The 18,823-nt window shown below is 46.2% G+C and overlaps 2 protein-coding genes across 4 annotated transcripts; one reads left to right on the top strand and one right to left on the bottom strand.

The window, feature by feature from the left end:
- Nucleotides 1-12,611, top strand: PCYOX1 (prenylcysteine oxidase 1). 3 transcript variants are annotated; one of them, XM_039527995.1, is made up of 8 exons: nt 1-177; nt 5,827-6,033; nt 8,702-8,876; nt 9,851-10,062; nt 10,494-10,646; nt 11,043-11,712; nt 12,444-12,449; nt 12,563-12,611. In XM_039527995.1, the coding sequence occupies exons 1-6, from the start codon at nt 78-80 to the stop codon at nt 11,699-11,701; spliced, it is 1,506 nt and encodes a 501-aa protein (XP_039383929.1). In that variant the 5' UTR covers nt 1-77; the 3' UTR covers nt 11,702-11,712; nt 12,444-12,449; nt 12,563-12,611. The 3 variants fall into 3 exon arrangements, with proteins under 3 accessions (XP_039383929.1, XP_039383930.1, XP_039383928.1); XM_039527996.1 differs by lacking the exon at nt 12,444-12,449 and having other exon boundaries at nt 12,544-12,582; XM_039527994.1 differs by having other exon boundaries at nt 11,043-12,598.
- Nucleotides 12,612-16,276: 3,665 nt separating this feature from the next.
- Nucleotides 16,277-18,412, bottom strand: SNRPG (small nuclear ribonucleoprotein polypeptide G). Its single transcript, XM_039527654.1, has 4 exons — nt 18,256-18,412; nt 17,629-17,651; nt 16,868-16,992; nt 16,277-16,472 (listed from the first exon to the last, which is right to left on the bottom strand). Exons 1-4 carry the CDS (start codon nt 18,285-18,287, stop codon nt 16,422-16,424), a joined length of 231 nt encoding a protein of 76 aa, XP_039383588.1. The 5' UTR covers nt 18,288-18,412; the 3' UTR covers nt 16,277-16,421.
- Between the last annotated feature and the right edge of the window lie 411 nt (nt 18,413-18,823).

Below are 18,823 nucleotides of genomic sequence, written 5' to 3'. Positions count from 1 at the left end.
GCGCGCATGCTCAGTGCAGCCAAAGTAGCGAATCCGGAGCGACAGCTGTTTTGGTCGTTACACTGCCCGGGGCGAGCATGCGGGCCCTGCTGCCGGCGCCCCTGCTCCTGCTCCTGGCCTCCCTCTGGCGGGGGGCGCCGGGGGCCAGTGAGCTGCGCTACCCGCCCGGCAAGATAGGTACTGGGGGGGCGGGGACGGAGAGAGGTCTGGGGCCCAGCTGCGGGGCAGGGGCCAGGGCCGCCCGGGGGGCAAGTGGGACAATTTGCCCCAGGCCCCACAGGGGCCCCCACGAGAGTTTTTTGGGGCCCCTGGAGCGGGGTCCTTCACTCGCTCCGGAGGGGCCGGAAAACTCTTGCGGGGCCCGGGCCCAGGAGCTTCTTCTGCTCCCCGTCTTCGCGAATTACCGCCGAAGCGGGACCCGCCGCCGAAGTTCAGCCCGGTCTTCGGCGGTAATTCGGCGGCGGGGGGCCCTTCCGTTCTGGGACCCGCCGCCGAAGTGCCCCGAAGACCCGTGGTGGGGGCCCCCCGACACCGAATTACCGCCGAAGACCGAGCTGAACTTCGGCGGCGGGTCCCGCTTCGGCGGTAATTCGGCGGCAGGGGGTCCCCGCAGCACTTGGGCGGCGGGTCCCGGAGCGGAAGGGCCCCCCGCTGCCGAAGACCCCAGGCCCCTGGAATCCTCTGGGCAGCCCTGGCAGGGGCTCTGGAGTGGGGGGTTCGGGGAGGCTGGGGACGGGGGCTGGGGTAGGGGTTCAGGAGGCTGGGGCCTAGCTGCGGGGGAGAGGGGTGGGGGGTTATGGGGGAGGGGATTCGAGGAGGTTGGGGGGAGGGGATCTGGGGTGGGGGGCTCGGGGAGGCTGGGTCTCCGTTGCTGGGGAGAGGGGGGATCTGGGGTGGGGGGCTCGGGGAGGGGACTTTAGGGAGGCTGTGGGGACAGGCAAGTCAGTCTCTGGGTTTGGGTGACTGCACTGGTTCTGTGGCACAGTTGCTGGTGAGAGGGGTGGAGAGATGGGTCTAAGGCACAGTTACTGGGGGAGGGGAGCAAGCATAAAGAGTCTGGGGACAAGCTGCCAGGGAGAGGGGAAGGGGGGTGACTCGGATATCTGGGGTGAGAGGGCAGGAGGTGGACCTGGAGTAACTGGCTCAGGATGGGAAAAAGCAGAGCAGTGGGTCAGTGCAGTCACTCCTCACTTAATGCTTTATCTAGGGCCCATCTGCCCCCTAGGCCACTCAAAGCTGGCAGTGGCACTCTATAAGAAGTAGATAATGGCCCTTAATCTTGTTCTCTCCCTCCTGCTCACAACTCCCCTTTATGGACTGCACTTGCATATGGAAATAGCAGTGCCAGATACTTGTTCCTTACTTAATCCCCTGCACGACATATTTTTTTAAAAGCAAACCCAACAGTAAACAAAACAGACCATTTCCATTTCTAAATAATTGTAAGATGTTAAAAAATATAGATTAATTATTATTGGAGACATGCCTGATGTTTGGGATAGTTTGGAGCCATGGTTTTGTTTCAGCTCACAAAAATCCTATAAGTAACCACAAAGTTCAGGAAACTCTCCATTGTTCATAGACCCTTGAATTTCCGTGTTTGGCGTAGTTCCGTCTGTAACAAAAACCTAAGTGAAACCCATTATATTGACTAGATGTCTAGTTTTGAAATTTGTGAGACTCTGTTACTGAGCTTTAAAATATTTCCTGGATTCATAGTTGTTTATTACTTTCTTTGCCCTTTGGAGTCTATGTTCTCAATAGTTTCCCACCAAACACACAAACTTTGAAGAAACGAGTCTTGTGTCTCTGGTGCCTTGCACTTTGTGCAGTCATTTGCCCCAGTGCAAGGTGTTGGAAGATACTACCCTTCTGGTGTGGTAGCATTTTACACTCACTTTGCATGTTTTTATGCTGGTGCAGATGACTACTGCCGAAGGAGCAAGACAGTGCAGGCCCAAGATGTAATTATGGAGCCTAGCTGACTGAGTTGAATAAACCAGTATTGGTGGTATGGCCTGTTGCAGACACTGTTGACACTTAAAACATTACAGTGGCACAGCTGCAGTGCTTCTTTGGTGACACTCACTACAGTAACGGAAGGGGTTCTCCTGTCACTGTAGTTAATCCACATCCCCAAGAGGTGGTAGTCTCTACCTAGCACTGTCTATGGTGGGATTTAGGTAGGCTTAATTACATCTCTCGGGATGAGAATTTTTCACACTGCTGAAGGATGTAGCTAGATTGACCTAACTTTCTAGCATAGACCAGCACTTAGAGAGTGACCTGAGAACAGCTGAGTGTGTATTCATAGAATATGAGGGTTGGAAGGGACCTCAGGAGGTCATCTAGTGCAACCCCTTGCTCAAAGCAGGACCAATCCCCATCATCCCAGACAGGGCTTTGTCAAGCCTGACCTTAAAAACCTTTAAGGAAGGAGATTCCACCACCTCCCTAGGTAACCCATTCCAGTTCTTCACCACCCTACTAGTGAAATAGTGTTTCCTAATATCCAACCTAAAGCCTCCCCCACTGCAACTTGAGACCATTGCTCCTTGTTCTGTCATCTGGTACCACTGAGAACAGTCTAGATTAGGGGCGGGCAAACTTTTTGGCCTGAGGGCCACATCAGGTTTCTGAAATTGTATGGAGGGCCCGTGAGGGGAGGCTGTCCACTATCCGATCCCCGTTTCTCGCCCCCTGACAGCCCCCCTGGGACTCCTGCCCCATCCAACCCACCCTGTTCCCTGATGGCCCCCCTGGGACGCCTGCCCCATCCACCCTTCCCTGTTCCCTGACTGCCCCATCCAATCCTTCCTCTCATTCCTGACTGCCCCCACCCGGAACCTCTGTCCCCATTCACCCCCCCATTCACCCTGACTGCCCCCCACCACCCCATTCAACTCCCCCTCCTTCCTGACTGCTCCGTGGGGACCCCTGCCCACATTCAACCCCCTGTTCCCCACCCCGCCCCTATCCGCCTCCTGACCACCACCCCAAACTCCTCTGCCCTCTGTCCCCTTACAGGCTGGCTACAGCCACGCCGCCCAGAGCACCGGGAGAGGCAGACGTGCCGCCCAGCTGGCGCCAGCCACGCCACCATGCAGCACAAAGCACTGGGTCCGGCTGCGGCTCTGCAAGAGCCCCACCACACAGAGCATTGTGCCGGCGGCACAGTGTGCTGAGGCTGAGGGCGAGGGGGAATAGCAGGGAAGGGGCCGGGGGCTAGCCTCCCGAGCCAGGAGCTCAGGGGCTGGGCAGGAGGGTCCCGCGGGCCTGATGTGGCCCACAGGCTGTAGTTTGCCTACCTCTGGTCTGGATCCATCCTCTTTGGAACTGCCTTTCAGATAGTTGAAAGCAGCTATCAAATCCCCCCTCTTTTTCTCTTCTTCAGACTAAATAAGCCCAGTTCCCTCAGCCTCTCCTCATAAATCATGTGCTTCAGCCCCTAATCATTTTTGTTACCTTCTGCTGGACTCTTTCCAGTTTTTCCACAGTCTTCTTGTAGTGTGGGGCCCAAAACTGGACACAGTACTCCAGCTGAGGCCTCACCAGTGCCCAATAGAGGGGAATGTTCACATCCCTGGCAATGCTCCTACTTATACAGTCCAAAATGCCGTTAGCTTTCTTGACAACAAGGGCACGCTGTTGACTCATATCCAGCTTCTCGTCCACTGTAACCCCTAGGTCCTTTTCTGCAGAACTACTGCTTAGCCACTCGGTCCCTAGTCTGTAGCAGTGCATGGGATTCTTCCATCCTAAGTGCAGGACTCTGCACTTGTCCTTGTTGAACCTCATCAGGTTTCTTTTGGCCCAATCCTCTAATTTGTCTAGGTGCCTCTGTATCCTCTCTCTACCCTCCAGCATATCTACTACTCCTCCCAGTTCAGTGTCATCTGCAAATTTGCTGAGGTTGCAGTCCATGCCATCCTCCAGATCGTTAATGAAGATATTGAACAAACCCGGCCCCAGGACCGACCCTTGGGCCACTCCGCTTGAAACCGGCTGCGAACTAGACATGGAGCCGTTGATCACTACCCATTGAGCCTGATGATCTAGCCAGCTTTCTATCCACCTTATACTAATACACTCACTTTGCATGTTTTTATACTTATACTAATACCATTTTTCTATCCACCTTATACTAATACCTCCTACAACATATCAATGTGTTGTCTCCTGAATAATCTGTGGGCTTGTCTACACTTAAAATGCTACAGCAGCGCAACTACGTGGCTGCACATGCACTGCGACACTACCTATGCTGCTGGGAGGGGTTCTCCTGTCAGCACAGGTAATCCACCTCCCCGAGAGGTAGTAGAATTCTTTCAGCGACGTAACGCTGTCTACACTGGGATTAGGTTGGTATAGCTACATTTCTAAGGGGTGTAGATTTTTCACACCCCTGAGAGACATCGTTATACTGATATAAAAGCCTAGTGTAGTCCAGGCCTGAGTGTTTTTTTTTTCTTTTTCTCTCATTCATTTGCAAATGAGGCTACGCAGTCCACATCCCCAAGAGATGGTAGTCTCTACCTAGCACTGTCTATGCTGGGATTTTGGTAGGCTTATACACATTTATCTAAGGTATTGAACTTATCTGGCCCCCATTATTGCCATCTGAGTGCTTCAGTCTGTACTGTATTTATCCTCACCATGCTCTGGTGAGATGGGGAGAACAGCACTGTCCTGTTGTACGGATAGAGAACTGAGGCCTGGTCTGCACTGGAAAGCGATACTTCCGTCAGGGGTGTGAAAAAACTACACCCCTGACCAATGTAGTTACGCTGACATAGCTCCAGTGTAGCTGGAGCTCTGTCAACAGAAGGGGATTTCTGTTGACAGAGGTAACTTCATTCGGGGAGGAGATGGCCTTATACTGAGTGGAAAACCCTTTTTCTTTGTGGAGCCTGTATCTATTCTGGGGGGCTCTATTGGCATAGCTATGCTGACATAGCTACACAGATATAGTCTCTATAGTATGGGGATACCTTGAGAAACACAGAGAGCCTAAGGTCCAGGAAGTTAGGAGCCTAAATACCTTTGTGGATCTGGGCCTAAGCAACTTGCCCAAGTCCATCAAGTGCTTGTAAGTCCCTCATCTTGCTACCATAAATGATAAATATAAATTACTAATTGATTATGCAACCCCTGCCTTGCAGCAAAATTTGCCAACATTTGCTGAACCAGCTACATGACACAGCCAGTTACGTTACATACATGATACATGTTACCACGTGGATGTGAGCAACTCAATCTTTGGGCTTGTCTACACTTGAAATGCTATAGAGGCACAGCTGTGCCACTGTAGCACTTCAGTGTGGACACTACTACTGCCAATGGGAGGGGATCTCCCATCAGTATAAGTAATCCACCTCCCAGAGAGGCAGTAGATAGGTCGATGGAAGAATTTGCTACATTGGGGGTAGGTTGGTGTAACTGCACCACTCACGGCTGTGGATTTTTCCCACCTCTGAGTGACATAGTTAAGTTGACTAATTCTATAGTGTAGATGAGGCCTTTGGAATGGGTTCCTGCTTCTCTCAAATTAATGTTCAGCTGAAGGGTTGTGGCTTTAAAGAATTTAGGGTGGGATTTTCAAAAGCACAGAAGAGATGTAGGAGCCCAAATCACATAGGCGCTTTTGAAATTTCTACCCTCAAAATGAAAACTCCGTCTCTATAGTCTCAACAATAGAGACAGCACTGGAAGAAGAGAGCCACAATTGACACTAGCAGGAGGGCTGCCTGAATTCAGAGACTTGGGACGTGCCGTGGAAATTAGCTAAAGTGGGGAAAATAACTTCCTTTTAAAATGTATTTTCAGCTGTTATCGGAGCTGGTATTGGGGGCACCTCAGCAGCCTATTTTCTACGCCAGAAGTTTGGGAAAGATGTACGGATTGACGTGTTTGAGAAAGGAACGGTGGGGGGCCGTTTGGCTACTATAAACGTGGAAGGTAAAGACTATGAAGCAGGAGGGTCCATCATCCATCCTCTTAACCTACATATGAAGCATTTCGTCAAGGAGCTAGGTATGTGAGTTTTTCCTAAGGAGCAGAAGTTACTGGGCTCATTTCTCCACTCACACCAATGCAAATAAGGAGGAACATCAATTTAAGTCAATGGTGTTACATTGGTATACATGAAAGGACAATCCATCAGACTTCTGTGACATACTGGAGTGCAATCCAGACCAGTGGAGGGGTGTGTCACCCCTTCCTTCTAACCTGGAGTGCCTTGCAGTGTCTTGCTGATGTAACCTCTAACCCGGACTACTCACAAACAGCCTTCCAGCATGCAGGTCACTCCCAGATGTGTTTGTGTAATTGCAGCCTGCCAGTCACACCCTGGATCTCACCAGCTTTGGTTATACTGCAGGGTGATCCCAACACACTCCCAGTCCTGGATTTCCCCTCAGAAATGTGTCTTGTACTGTCCCGTCCTATCCTGGACAGTTCAAATATACTAAGTCTGTTACTTCTTTAAGGGAATAGTATACACTAGCCTATTATCTTAGAGTTACCTGGACACTAACTTAAACACACTGGAAAAAAACAATAAAACAAGATTATTAACTACCAAGAGAAAGATTTTGAGTACAAGTAATGAGGCATAAAAGTTACAAAGGTTTCAAGAAAAATTAAGATAAAATGCTTTCTAAGTGCCTAATTTAACAAACAATATTGAATTCAAGCAAAGTTTCTCACCATATGCTTCCAAGAGTTTTATTGACCAAACTCTTTGGGTCAGGACTCCTCCCACAGAGTCCAAAGGCTGGTTCCTTTCTTGTCTCAGGTGCAGAGAATGAGGTGGGCAAAGATGTGTTTGCTTTTTATAGTTTCAGCCCCCTCTTGAAAACATTCAGCTGAGAACCAGGAGACAAAGTGGGTGGAAGGATGGTCTCTGCTGGTCTTTTTCATTTATGGGAGCTTTCTTTATTTTCTCGTTTCTCCCCTTCTCCTTGATGAGTCTGTTTACTGCTTAAATGCAAATTAGGACAAGCATACACTCCTTTGTTAAGACAGGTCCCTTTGACCAGTTTGTGCTACATGAGTCTAAACATGTATTTTTAACATCAGACAGGGGAAACGTATAACTTTATGCAGGAAGTTCAGGGAACAGGACTAGATAGAATCATAGGACCTGAAGGGACCTTGAGAGGTTACGTTGTTGCACACATTTTACCATGACATTACTGATCTGCAAGTAAAGAGTTTTCAAATGATACCTCACAAGGTATATCTTGTACAAAGATTATTACAATAGTGTGTATAATGTGAACCCAGGGGTGTATTCCATTACATCTGTCCAAATAACAAAACTTAGAGTCAGTTTGGTTATTGTTATAAACAAAACAAATAATGTATATTACTCATATGATGTTACTTTAGAGGGTTGGGCCGCTTGATTTTTGTTTCTAGGCTTTTTTACAATATCCCTGTGAGGGTGCGGACTCACCCCTGCAGCGCCTCCTGCTGGTCATCCTCGGGAATTAGCTCATTTTCCAGCCAGGAGTGCCCTCTGCAGGACAGTAATGCACCTTACTTCACTCTGGCCCCTGGGTCCCTCCCAGGACTCAGTACCCCTTTACTGGGTTTCTGCCCCTCCCTTGTAGAACCCCCTCAGTCTCAGGGTCTCCCCCCCCCAGGGGACCCCCCCGACTATACTTCAGGGTTAGGCTACTGCCAGTCCCCATCTAGCCCCCGCTCACTGGGGCAAACTACAGTGTACGCCACTCATCATAGGCAAAGGGGGTTCTGGATCTGCTGCCTCAGCCTGCCCATGGGCTGTCCCCTGCAACCCAGTACCTTATAGACCTACAGCCTGGGGCTTTCCAGGCCAGAGCTCCCAGCCCTGCTCCAAATCTAGGTTCCCGCTAATCCTGCAGCAGCCAAGCCCTTCTCCCTCTACAGACAGAGAGAGACTGAGTGGGCTCCTGGTTTACTGCCTCCTATAGGGGCCAGCTGGGCCTGACTGGGGCTTGGCCACAGCTGAGCCTCCCTTCCCCAATCAGCCCAGGCTTCTTGCCCCAGCCCTCTCCTGCGCTGTTTTAAGCCCCGAAGGGCAGGAGCGGGTAACCTCCCCACTACAATCCCTCTGTTCCTTCTAAGTGTTTAGGTGCTCTTGACTAAATGGGATGACCACAGCAAAATATCTAAGATATATTGTAACAAATCCATGAACTTCCTGGTTATTGCTATACTGTATACCAGAGCCACTCTGAATTTTAAAGCTAGACAGAGACTACAACTCAGAGCTTCTTGATTCAAAGCCCAGGTTCATAGTACTTGAGCTGAAAGGAAATCTCTGTTAGCAGCTCAGGGTCTGTTTGAATAGCTTTGATTCTCTCCACTCAAGGGCAATACTGAACATACACACTATCCTGCTCATTACATTATTGTTTACTTGAGTTGAAATAATCCTGGTATAATCTTAGAGGAAGTCATTTAGAACTCCTGCACTCTTGGGGCGCCACTCACATTTTTCAGAGCCAGCTTTGCTGCTAAGGTTTTTAAAAGGAAATAATAAAAATCTAGACAGTTTGAACTGGTAAGTCAAAATTATCGCACTTGTCACTGCTTATAATGATGCGTCTTTTATGCTTCCTGAAGCAGTACAGTGCAATAGATAGACCTGTTCCTTTTTAAATTATGCCAGCAGAGCCTGTTAGCTTATGGCAGATATTTCTTTCCTTTGCAGGACTTTCTGTTCCTGAGAACCGACATGGCCTTCTGGGCATTTACAATGGAGAAGAATTTGTGTTTGAGGAGAGTAGCTGGTACATTATCAATATTCTGAAACTTCTCTGGCATTATGGATTCAATCCTCTGCGAATGAACATGTGGGTGGAAGATATCTTGGACAAGTTTATGAGGTAACGATGTAAAGCCTGAACTAAATTAATTCTCCTGCTGGAGTGATTAAAAACTGGGAGGTACTATCTATGATGATGAATGCTGTGGAAACATTTAATAAAGAAGTGGCAGTTGAGGGTTTTTTTTTTCTTGACCCTATTTCTGTTTCTCTTCTGTGATCTTCTTGGGTCTTTTTTCCTACGAGCGTATGTCGCAATATAGCTAGGGCAACCCAGGATTCATTCCTCATAGCAGTGGGGTGATCTCTATGAGTAGTTTTTGTTGCCTGCCCTTTTACTTTGTAAACTGTTCTAATTAAAACAGGATTACCGTTTAAACAGTGCTGCTTTGTAGTAGTAAGCACAAATACAGCAATCACCACTTGTACATTGTACAATGTAAACCGGACAATATAATTTTGAGCGAAAGGAGTCATCAGTACAGTTTGCCCTAACGTGGTGTGTCCATCACACTGGCATTTGGGTGCATAAAACACAGAAACAGACGTTAATTTATAACTGCCTGCAGTGAGCAAAAGTACCCACCCACCTGGAAAGAAGTCAGGAAACTTGTGAAAAGACCCAAAAGGGCTTTGTTTTAGATGTGTTAGGCAATGGTTTGGCTGGCAAGATGAGCCTTGTCCCTTGTTTCTGAAGGTTAAGAGATTCTGATGGTCCCATTGAGAATCCCTTGTCTCCAGTTCCCAAGAACGCCCCTCCAAGGACTATCAGCACGAACACTACAGCTGATCTCAGTTGTCAGGAGGGGGCAGTGGGACAGAAGACAGAATCTAAAATGGTCAGACCCCCTCCGCATACTGGTCTTTGCAGAGTAAAACGAAGAACTGGAAATGCACTCAGAAATTTTGCTATTTCTGTAAATGTTTTTCATTTACAGTAAGTCAGTGACAGCAAATTAATTGTTCTGTGCTAATCTGTATAGTCTAAATTAGTCTTTTATTGATTTAATAATTTATTTCTCCTTTTGGATAAAGAATCTACCGCTATCAGTCTCATGACTACTCCTTCAGCAGCATGGAGGGCTTGTTTCATGCGCTTGGAGGGAATGACTTTATCCAAATGCTGAATCGGACCATTGATGAGACTTTGCAGAAGGCTGGCTTCTCCCAGAAGTTTATCTATGAGGTCGTTACTCCAATCATGAGAGTCAATTATGGCCAAGGTGTCAACATTAATGGGTTTGTAGGTGTGTGTTTAATTGTCTTCCATACTTACATAGTTCTGTTTCTACTGGCAGATGAAGCTGTCATTAAAGGGCTGGGTGTTGACACCTCTGTTGTGCTATAGTGAAAACTCTGGCTTCATTCTTAGGATTCTTGCTCTCTAGTCCTGGGTAGGCTTTGAAGGCGATGCATTCAGCCTTAAGGAAAGGGGGATTACTTTTGTTGCTCAACAGTATCGTCTCTCACTGTGATATTCCGATAGGAAAGCAAATTGTTCAGTAGCTGTTTGGTACCATTATTTTTAGCAAGCGTTGTGTGTCACTTTCCTAGCGACCTATAGTTTTCTTAGCTCCATTTTACTATTCCAGCCCTGAGTGAAGATCAGTCCCCTGCTTAATTCAGTGAATGGGATGTTAGAACAGTGTGTTTGGAATTTCATTCTCTTCCCTGGCAGGTGCGGTGTCTATGGCAGGTGCTGACTCTGGACTTTGGTCAGTAAAAGGTGGCAACAAACTTGTCTGCACTGGCCTTCTTTATGCTTCTAAAGCACAACTTATCTCTGGCACGGTTATCTCTATAGAGGAGAGAACACGGCCCAAACGCACAGGTGAGGTGCACTCGCTTTCTTTGGTCTTAAGAGGAAGAGGCTTTAAAGCTAGAAATCGGCTTATGCTAAAACATTTGGATGCCTATCTCAAGAGCCCTGGTATTCAGGTCACTACATACATAATAGGTTCCGTCCGATTTTTAGGCCCCTTATGAGGAGTCAAATTGAGCACCCAAAAATCACTAGTCTGAAAGACTTGTTCTAAATTATGTCAATAAAGGATCCGGTGTGCAATATGTGATGCAAAAGTTCTTAGTCTAATAAGGGAAAATCCCCCCCGCTCTCTTACCTCCCACCCCCACAAAAAAATCTAGTTTACAAAAGCATTAACCCAAAAAAATACTCATGTCCTGTTGCCAGGAGGAGTCTGTGTTTTCTTAAATATTTTTTTTCCAGGAGGTACAGTTAAGCTGTATGAAGTGAGCTACAACTCTGCATCAGGGTCAGCTACAGACATGTACGATATAGTTCTCATTGCTACACCCCTGAATCGTAAAATGTCCATCACCACCTTCCAGAACTTTAACCCGCCCCTTGCACAGTTCTCAGACCATTACCATCAGACTGTGGCAACTTTTGTTCATGGGCGCATAAACCCATCCTTCTTCGGCTACAAGGACCCATCCCGCTTTCATTTAGCCAACATTTTCACAACAGAAGATCCCAAGCTATTTATCAACAGTATAGGTGTTGTGTCTCCTGTCCAAAACACACACGAGGAAGTGAAGCAACCCATGGGCCCTGCCATTTGGAAAGTGTTCTCGAAAGAACCTCTCACCAAGGAGCAGATGAATTTACTTTTCTCATCCTATGACTCTGTGAAAGAGAAGAAGTGGCTGGCTTACCCGCACTACAGTCTCCCAAACAAATGCCCACCTATAATCCTGCACGATAGAATATACTACCTTAATGGCATAGAATGGGCGGCAAGTGCCATGGAAATGAGCGCAGTTGCCGCCAAAAATGCAGCCCTCCTTTCTTATCATCGCTGGTATGGAAACGTGGACATGATTGACCAGGAGGATTTACATGAGAAACTCAAAACAGAGCTGTGAGTTTTACCCAGGTATGAGCGACAAATCCCCACGGCTGATGAGTCTAGATTGCCCAGTGACGGCCAGAGGAAATTGATCATGGTATTGATCAAATGCTACATCTTTCTGGCCCCCCTTACTGTTAAAAATGAATATATGGCAATATTTTCCCCTCTAACCTGATACAGTAGTCACAAGTGTTACCTATCACAATAATGAAGATGGAAAAATTCCAGAGAGGTGTAGGATTTTTAAATTTCTCCTTCCCCTATGTATTCTGACCCCAGCTCAGGAAAGCACTTAAGCATGTACTAAAGCCCATCCCTATTCAAGATAAGCACTTAAGCAAGTATTTAAAGTTAAGCATGTGCTTAAGTGCAGTCCTGAATAGGGATATGTTCCTGAATCAGGACCTGTTTATGTGTAATCACCTAGGCCCCGATCTTGTTGACAGGAAAGCATGTGGTTAAATATTTGCAGGAAAAGGCCTTAGTGGCTCCTGTGGTGTGACAGAAACTCTTAAATATAGGAAAAAGGCAGGGGGATATGGAGCCAGGTGTAACATATATATTTAATTTTAAAAATTGATAAAATCAAATTCTGAAACTAGCCTGTAAGAGCTGGTCCCATGTTATTGGCTCACTTCATTTCCAACTGCTAACCTTTAAGTCCAGTACAAATTAATTCCATGGTTTCCTAACATAGTGTCAGCTTTCCATTTTAAGCAATTGCTTTTGTTGCCACAGGGGTCTTATGCGAGTAGAAAGAGGCAATGCCCTACCATCTGAAAAGGTTTGGGAAGCCTTTTTACTAGATTTGACTTTGCTTCTTTTAAGGAAAATAATTTTAAATTGGTTTTAAAGAGGTTTTCTGTACCAGAAGACCAACACCTAGAAAATCTCCACCAAGCATTCTCAAAACTACAGTACCCGCACGAGGAAATAAGGAAACAGATCAACAGAGCCAGACGTGTACCCAGAAGCCTCCTACTGCAAGACAAACCCAAGAAAGAAACCAACAGGACTCCACTGGCCATCACATACAGTCCCCAGCTAAAACCCCTCCAACGCATCATCAGGGATCTACAACCCATCCTGGACAATGATCCCACACTTTCACAGGCCTTGGGTGGCAGGCCAGTCCTCGCCCACAGACAACCTGCCAACCTGAAGCATATTCTCACCAGTAACTGCACACCGCACCATAGTAACTCTAGCTCAGGAACCAATCTATGCAACAAACCATGATGCTAACTCTGCCCACATATCTACACCAGCGACACCATCACAGGACCTAACCAGATCAGCCACACCATCACTGGTTCATTCACCTGCACGTCCACCAATGTAATATATGCCATCATATGCCAACAATGCCCCTCTGCTATGTACATCGGCCAAACTGGACAGTCTCTAAGGAAAAGGATAAATGGACACAAATCAGATATTAGGAATGGCAATATACAAAAACCTGTAGGAGAACACTTCAACCTCCCTGGCCACACAATAGCAGATCTTAAGGTAGCCATCCTGCAGCAAAAAAACTTCAGGACCAGACTTCAAAGAGAAACTGCTAAACTTCAGTTCATCTGCAAATTTGACACCATCAGCTCAGGATTAAACAAAGACTGAATGGCTTGCCAGCTACAGAACCAGTTTCTCCTCCCTTGGTTTTCACACCTCAACTGCTAGAATAGGGCCTCATCGTCCCTGATTGATCTAACCTCGTTATCTCTAGCTTGCTTATATATACCTACCCCTGGAAATTTCCACTACTTGCATCCGACTAAGTGGGTATTCACCCACGAAAGCTCATGCTGCAAAACGTGTTAGTCTATAAGGTGCCACAGGATTCTTTGCTGCTTTTACAGAACCAGACTAACATGGCTACCCCTCTGATACTTGTCGGTAGACAGGATACTGGGCTGGATGGACCTTTGGTCTGACCCAGTATGGTTGTTCTTATGTTCTAGTGTTAGGTTCTATAGTAGAGAACCTGAATATAATTTGGAAAACAGTGAATGTGGCTTCTTCCCAGCTGAAGTTAATATACAGCTTTGAAAAAGGCCATAAGTCATGGGATCAGAAGGAACTGCAATTGTATTTTTGAAAGTTTGGTTATTCATACATTGGAATCTTACCCGTTTTTTGACAATCTCCGTACAGAGTACTTGTCTGACCTGGCATGTATTAACAGTACTGTAATTTATTTTAAAGCATGCTTTTGAAGTGAGTGAATACAGCGGGTATTTAAGAGGAGAGAGAAATAACATTTTTTATAGTGGGCTACAGTAGGAGCATGGGAGATGGTATGAATGCTACACATGCTGATGATAAACACATTAATGCAACAGAATCTTAACTAGTCAAAGTGGTTGAGAGACACCAGAAACTTTATGAAAGTCAGCAGTCAATAAAATCACAAAGACATGCTAGCTATCCAGTAAAAAGGGAGATCCGAATAATTTTGGGATTTTGTTTCTTTTGATTGCGCACCTTGTGTAAATTCTGTTGCTTGTAGGACATAGGGCACTAGGGCCATATTTTTACAAGTGAGGCTAATTGAAATGTTTTAATTCTCGATAGCTTTACAGCTTTCACAGACTGATCAAGCACAGTAAATCTAACACGTCTTAACTAAATCTTATTTGCTTTAAATACCAGAGCTCCAGAGAGGTTATGAAATGTTTGCAGAAATACATGGTTGTCAGTGGACAGTTTTTTTTTTAAAAATCAGGCTGCTTTAACTAATTAGTGAGCTTAAGTCCTACAAGTAGTTTAAAGAGGGATATTCAATACTCAGCATAAATTTATAGTTTTTTACTTGTAACTCTACCTCCTGTCTAATTTCAACAGAAATTCAAGGTACCTAATGAAGTACTGTTAATTTGGGGGGGGGAGACTCACATTTGATTTTGTTTTAAAAAATTGATAATGTTTTTAATTCAGGGCTATGTAGTTTGTAAAATTAAAGCTTTATGGAAATACTTCATTTGTCCTTTGATTTTTTTCCCCACTTACACCTGTTCATCAACCATTAGCTTTCAATCTTTGCAACAGTAATAACCTGAAACTGACTGGGCTCTTGAGCTTGCACACCGCTTATGGATGTGATTAGGCCCATTGACTTTTCATAAGACTACCTTCCCTGTTTATGCCCCATTTAGCACTTGCATTTCTCTCCCTAATCTGTGCTTTTAAAAACTCAATTTTACTAAGATGCAGTGTTATTAGCAGCATAAGTAAAGCCTTCCAACTGAATTTTCTATGTTTAAAAAGGTAATTAAATATAAACATTTCCTCTGAAACAAGCTACCAGAGTAGAGGACGATACTGAGAAGCAAGCTGCATTGGGGGCTTGATCATCCTTTAAACAGTAGATGCATCTCCTGGGAAGATTAGGTTGTTTCCATGAGTCATGTCTGTGCCTTCTAATCTACTGTGGAGAAAAAGTGTAAAGCCACAGAACCTTCATACCAGAATATTTATGTTCATGCTAGTTATTGATAGTTTAATCTTTTGAAGATCCTTAGGACTGGCATATTCTTTCTTCAGCATTTTTAAGTCCATTTCCAGTAGCAGCAGACCATGTGTCTATGCAAGTTATTCAGCAATAATGGAACTAGTTTTGATTTTCGCGTAATTAAATAGGTGCACCTATTTGTAAAGCAAAAGGTGGGGCAAATGCGTCAGCCAAACCCTAGCATATTAAAGGATTTCATTGTTAGAGAGATTTTGCACCACAGTAGCAAAATTGCAATATGAATCACATGTCCAGAGGCCAAATTGTCTGCTGCTGTAACTCGACTATCTATAAATGTTAGTTCACATGAGGAGGAAACAGCTCACTGTGCAGGAGTTCATCTATTATACTGTGCTAGAGTTGTTCACTATGGTAAATACACTGCTGTTTAACCATCAGAACCAGCTGGAATGGTTTGAACAGCAGAAACATCACAATGGAGTAGTATTATTACCACTACACAAGACAAACCAGGTTTACTGTTTCCCAGGAGCCTGACGCACCCAGCTCATGTATTAATAATGGAAGGCGAACCCGGAGGCTTTACTGAAGAGGTGGAGAGTCTTGGCTTTTTTACATCCCCTCCAGACTCCACCAGCTGGACTTGTGACCGGACCAGGATAGCCTAAATCCTTTAGGCCATCCTTACCCAGCCCCTAGATAAGGAAAAAGATTAGTAATTCAGTACCTTTCTGCCCTAAAGCCATTTAAAAATAGATGGGAAAGAGGCAGACTGAAATTCACAGTGCTACTAGTAACAATGTAGGATTCACAGTCCAGATTCTGGCTCTTTTCTACTGTGAAGACTGGAGACCTGTTCCTAGAAATTTTTCACTTGAAATAAGATAAGATAAAAAGTCTCTCATCATGCTGGCCTGAAAGCTTGTGTATTAATAAAATGGTCAAATAAAAAAAGTATAGCTCACCTATTGTACTACCAGAGAAATATAAATCAACACAAATCTCACTTACTTCTGTTGCACTCAAGAGCCAAGACTTCCTGGAATATGCACAAGATACTTCGGCAGGCAACTGGCACCAGTTTTAAGAGGAAGTTAAATTCATTTACTCAAGTTATGTTAACCATTACAAAATTTATTTAACAAAAATAAGTTTACATGAGGAATGTACAGTTCCTGAAAAATCCTCATTAGTTAACAAGACAGTTGGAGTTAAGGGGAGGTTTATCACAGCTCTAGGCAGGAGTTCACTGGTTAATCTATACTCGTTCCAAGGCTTCTAACATGATGATGCTGTTTCCTCGTATTACCTAAAAATAAGGAATATAAAAAGATTAGAATTCTATAGCAACCAATGTGGTTTATCAGAACTAGAGATGGGACAAAGATCAGGAGTATTTAATACTACCAACAAAACCCAGCTAGGAAGCTGTCTACAGCATGTATATTTCTCCAGATTAGCTCGTCTAGAAACATGAACAGCAATTAATTTTGACCAATAAACCGCCCAGAGATTATTCAGTGACAGGTATGGTGTGGACTAGCTAGTTTCCTAGGATTTACCTGGTTCAGGCACATTTGCTAGAAAGTAGTGCTCATCACCACGACGGATGGGGACTAGGGAAAGAAACTCTGAAAAAAAGACTCCCCCTCTAAAAATGTTTCAACCTATATCATCCAATAGGGGTGAAAACTCTATACTTACCACCATCCCTATAGTGTTCTGTTGTCCACCTTGTGCCATCTCCACACACTCGTCTATCACTAGATTCATGAACGGGTCAAACCCTCGCAATATCCCTTGGACATGTCGGCCACCATTTAACTTCACTAGAAGAAATATTTGATTAATAATAATAAAAAAAAGTTACCGGCATGTAGCTGTAGTACTTAGCTTTCTTGGTTAGAAAGTGTTACCTTTGAGACCGGAGCTTTAGAACCATCTTTTAATGCTATGATAGTTTGAAACACTATTTAGTCACATTGCATGTGAACGGCCCATTGCATACTAGAACTAGCATTCCCCATACCACAGGCTTCATATGCAAAAATGCAGTATAATAACGAGGAAGTCTGGATGGTGGTCAATATTAGCAGACCGTGGGCTGATATTATCACATATAATAGCCCTCAAAATGCAGGAGTAAAGTTACATTAAGGCTTCTTAGTGGTTAGGCATTTAGTGTGTTAGTGACCACTGTTCTGATGTGTTCCTGTTATCCTTGGGGAATGTTTTTGTACCATCCTTGATATCAGGATGTGTTTGCGTGAGTACAGACTAGCACTTCTTAGGAATGTGTACTTCTGCAATATCAGCCCAGTTCTTGCCAGATTCTGTGAGCAGGTCCTGGCCTCATATCAGGCCTCTAATACAAGGGCTTATGTCTCAGGCTCTCTTCCTACTACAATGGGAACTTTAAAATGACAGTGATGCTTAGAATAAATCTAGGCACATAAATAACTCACGTGAAAGCTTCTTGTCCATGAATCTGAAAGCACAAGGGGGAGGGAGAGAGACACATTAACAAGGCAGAAGACAGTACCCATTAAGGTAAAACACAAACAGCCTGGCCAATTGGCCCTCTCCCTGGCATCCCACTGGTTTGTACGCAGGTGTCGGCTCAGTGCAGCGTTCTCTGGGCACGTTACCACTACACTGCAGCCAGCCTGACCAAGGGCAAACAGCCAGTTGCATCTCTGCATGTTTTGGGGGGAGAGGTGGGGGAGCACAAGAGACTTGAGTAAATATCTGCTCTGGGGCACCCAGGCTAATGTCACCCGAATTGAGGGGGGGAGGGGCAGGTCCCTACGCAGGTGCCCCTTGCCAGGGTGGATGGGGCGGGGCTGCCCCAGGCCCCTACCCGAGGCGGCACCACGTGCCTAGCACAGGGAGGCGGGAGAAGGGGCTACTTCCCACCCCGCGCGCAGAGAGAGAGGCCCCGCTGGCCAGCGCAGTGCATGCCGGGACGCTGGGGGAGTAGGTAATAAAGGTGGGTCCTACTGAAATTATGGCCCAGGGGCTACCCCCACCGGCTCCACATCCCCCCCCCCGCCGGGGGGGGCCGCTCCCCGCTCTCCCCCGGCCGCACTCACTTCTTCAGCTCGGGCGGGTGCGCTTTGCTCATGGTGCCGCCTCAGTCAGCCCCACCACAACTGCCTCACGCTCCTCCGCGCGGCTCCTGTTCTGGCGTCACCGCGTCCGCAGCTCAGTAACCAATCAGGGATTACGCCGAGGCCGCGTGCTTGCCTCCCTTTCAGCCAATCAACAGTAACGCCGGGAACGCATGCGTATGACTTAAAAATCACTTAAGCCAACCAGCGTGATAGCCGGTGTCTTCTGCGGGTGACCTCACTGACCCGCCAGCCAATGCGGGCCGTGCGGCTTCCTCCCCTCCCTCCCGGCAGCGCCAGAGCGAGGGCACGTCACTTCCCCGTACTCCTCAGAATAGAGACCCTAGCTACTTAGTGGCCGCTCGGGAGCGACATAGTTGCAGAAGGCGCCTTGACAGCAGATGATGACAAGGCCAATTCACCGCGTGGAGCCGTCAGCCGCGGACTTGCCATTGCAGCATAAACACTGCAGCACCAAAAATATTGATGCGCGGCTCCCCGCGGCTATACGACCCTGCTTGTAGCCTTTAGCTGCCCACCTACAGCATCT

This window comes from Mauremys reevesii, linkage group 2 (assembly GCF_016161935.1).
Source record: "Mauremys reevesii isolate NIE-2019 linkage group 2, ASM1616193v1, whole genome shotgun sequence".
Classification (NCBI taxonomy): domain Eukaryota; kingdom Metazoa; phylum Chordata; order Testudines; family Geoemydidae; genus Mauremys; species Mauremys reevesii.
Note: the sequence above shows the minus strand (reverse complement) of the source record. Positions and strands in the feature narration are given on the sequence as shown.

Excerpts from the sequence above, each read along its gene's own strand:
- PCYOX1 (XM_039527995.1), top strand. The coding sequence starts at position 78 with ATGCGGGCCCTGCTGCCGGCGCCCCTGCTCCTGCTCCTGGCCTCCCTC. Across the intron at positions 178-5,826 it reads CTACCCGCCCGGCAAGATAG|CTGTTATCGGAGCTGGTATT; the intron begins GTACTGGGGGGG and ends ATGTATTTTCAG. Across the intron at positions 6,034-8,701 it reads GCATTTCGTCAAGGAGCTAG|GACTTTCTGTTCCTGAGAAC; the intron begins GTATGTGAGTTT and ends TTTCCTTTGCAG.
- SNRPG (XM_039527654.1), bottom strand. The coding sequence starts at position 18,287 with ATGAGCAAAGCGCACCCGCCCGAGCTGAAGAA. Across the intron at positions 17,652-18,255 it reads CACCCGCCCGAGCTGAAGAA|ATTCATGGACAAGAAGCTTT; the intron begins GTGAGTGCGGCC and ends TTGTGCTTTCAG. Across the intron at positions 16,993-17,628 it reads CATGGACAAGAAGCTTTCAC|TGAAGTTAAATGGTGGCCGA; the intron begins GTGAGTTATTTA and ends TATTTCTTCTAG.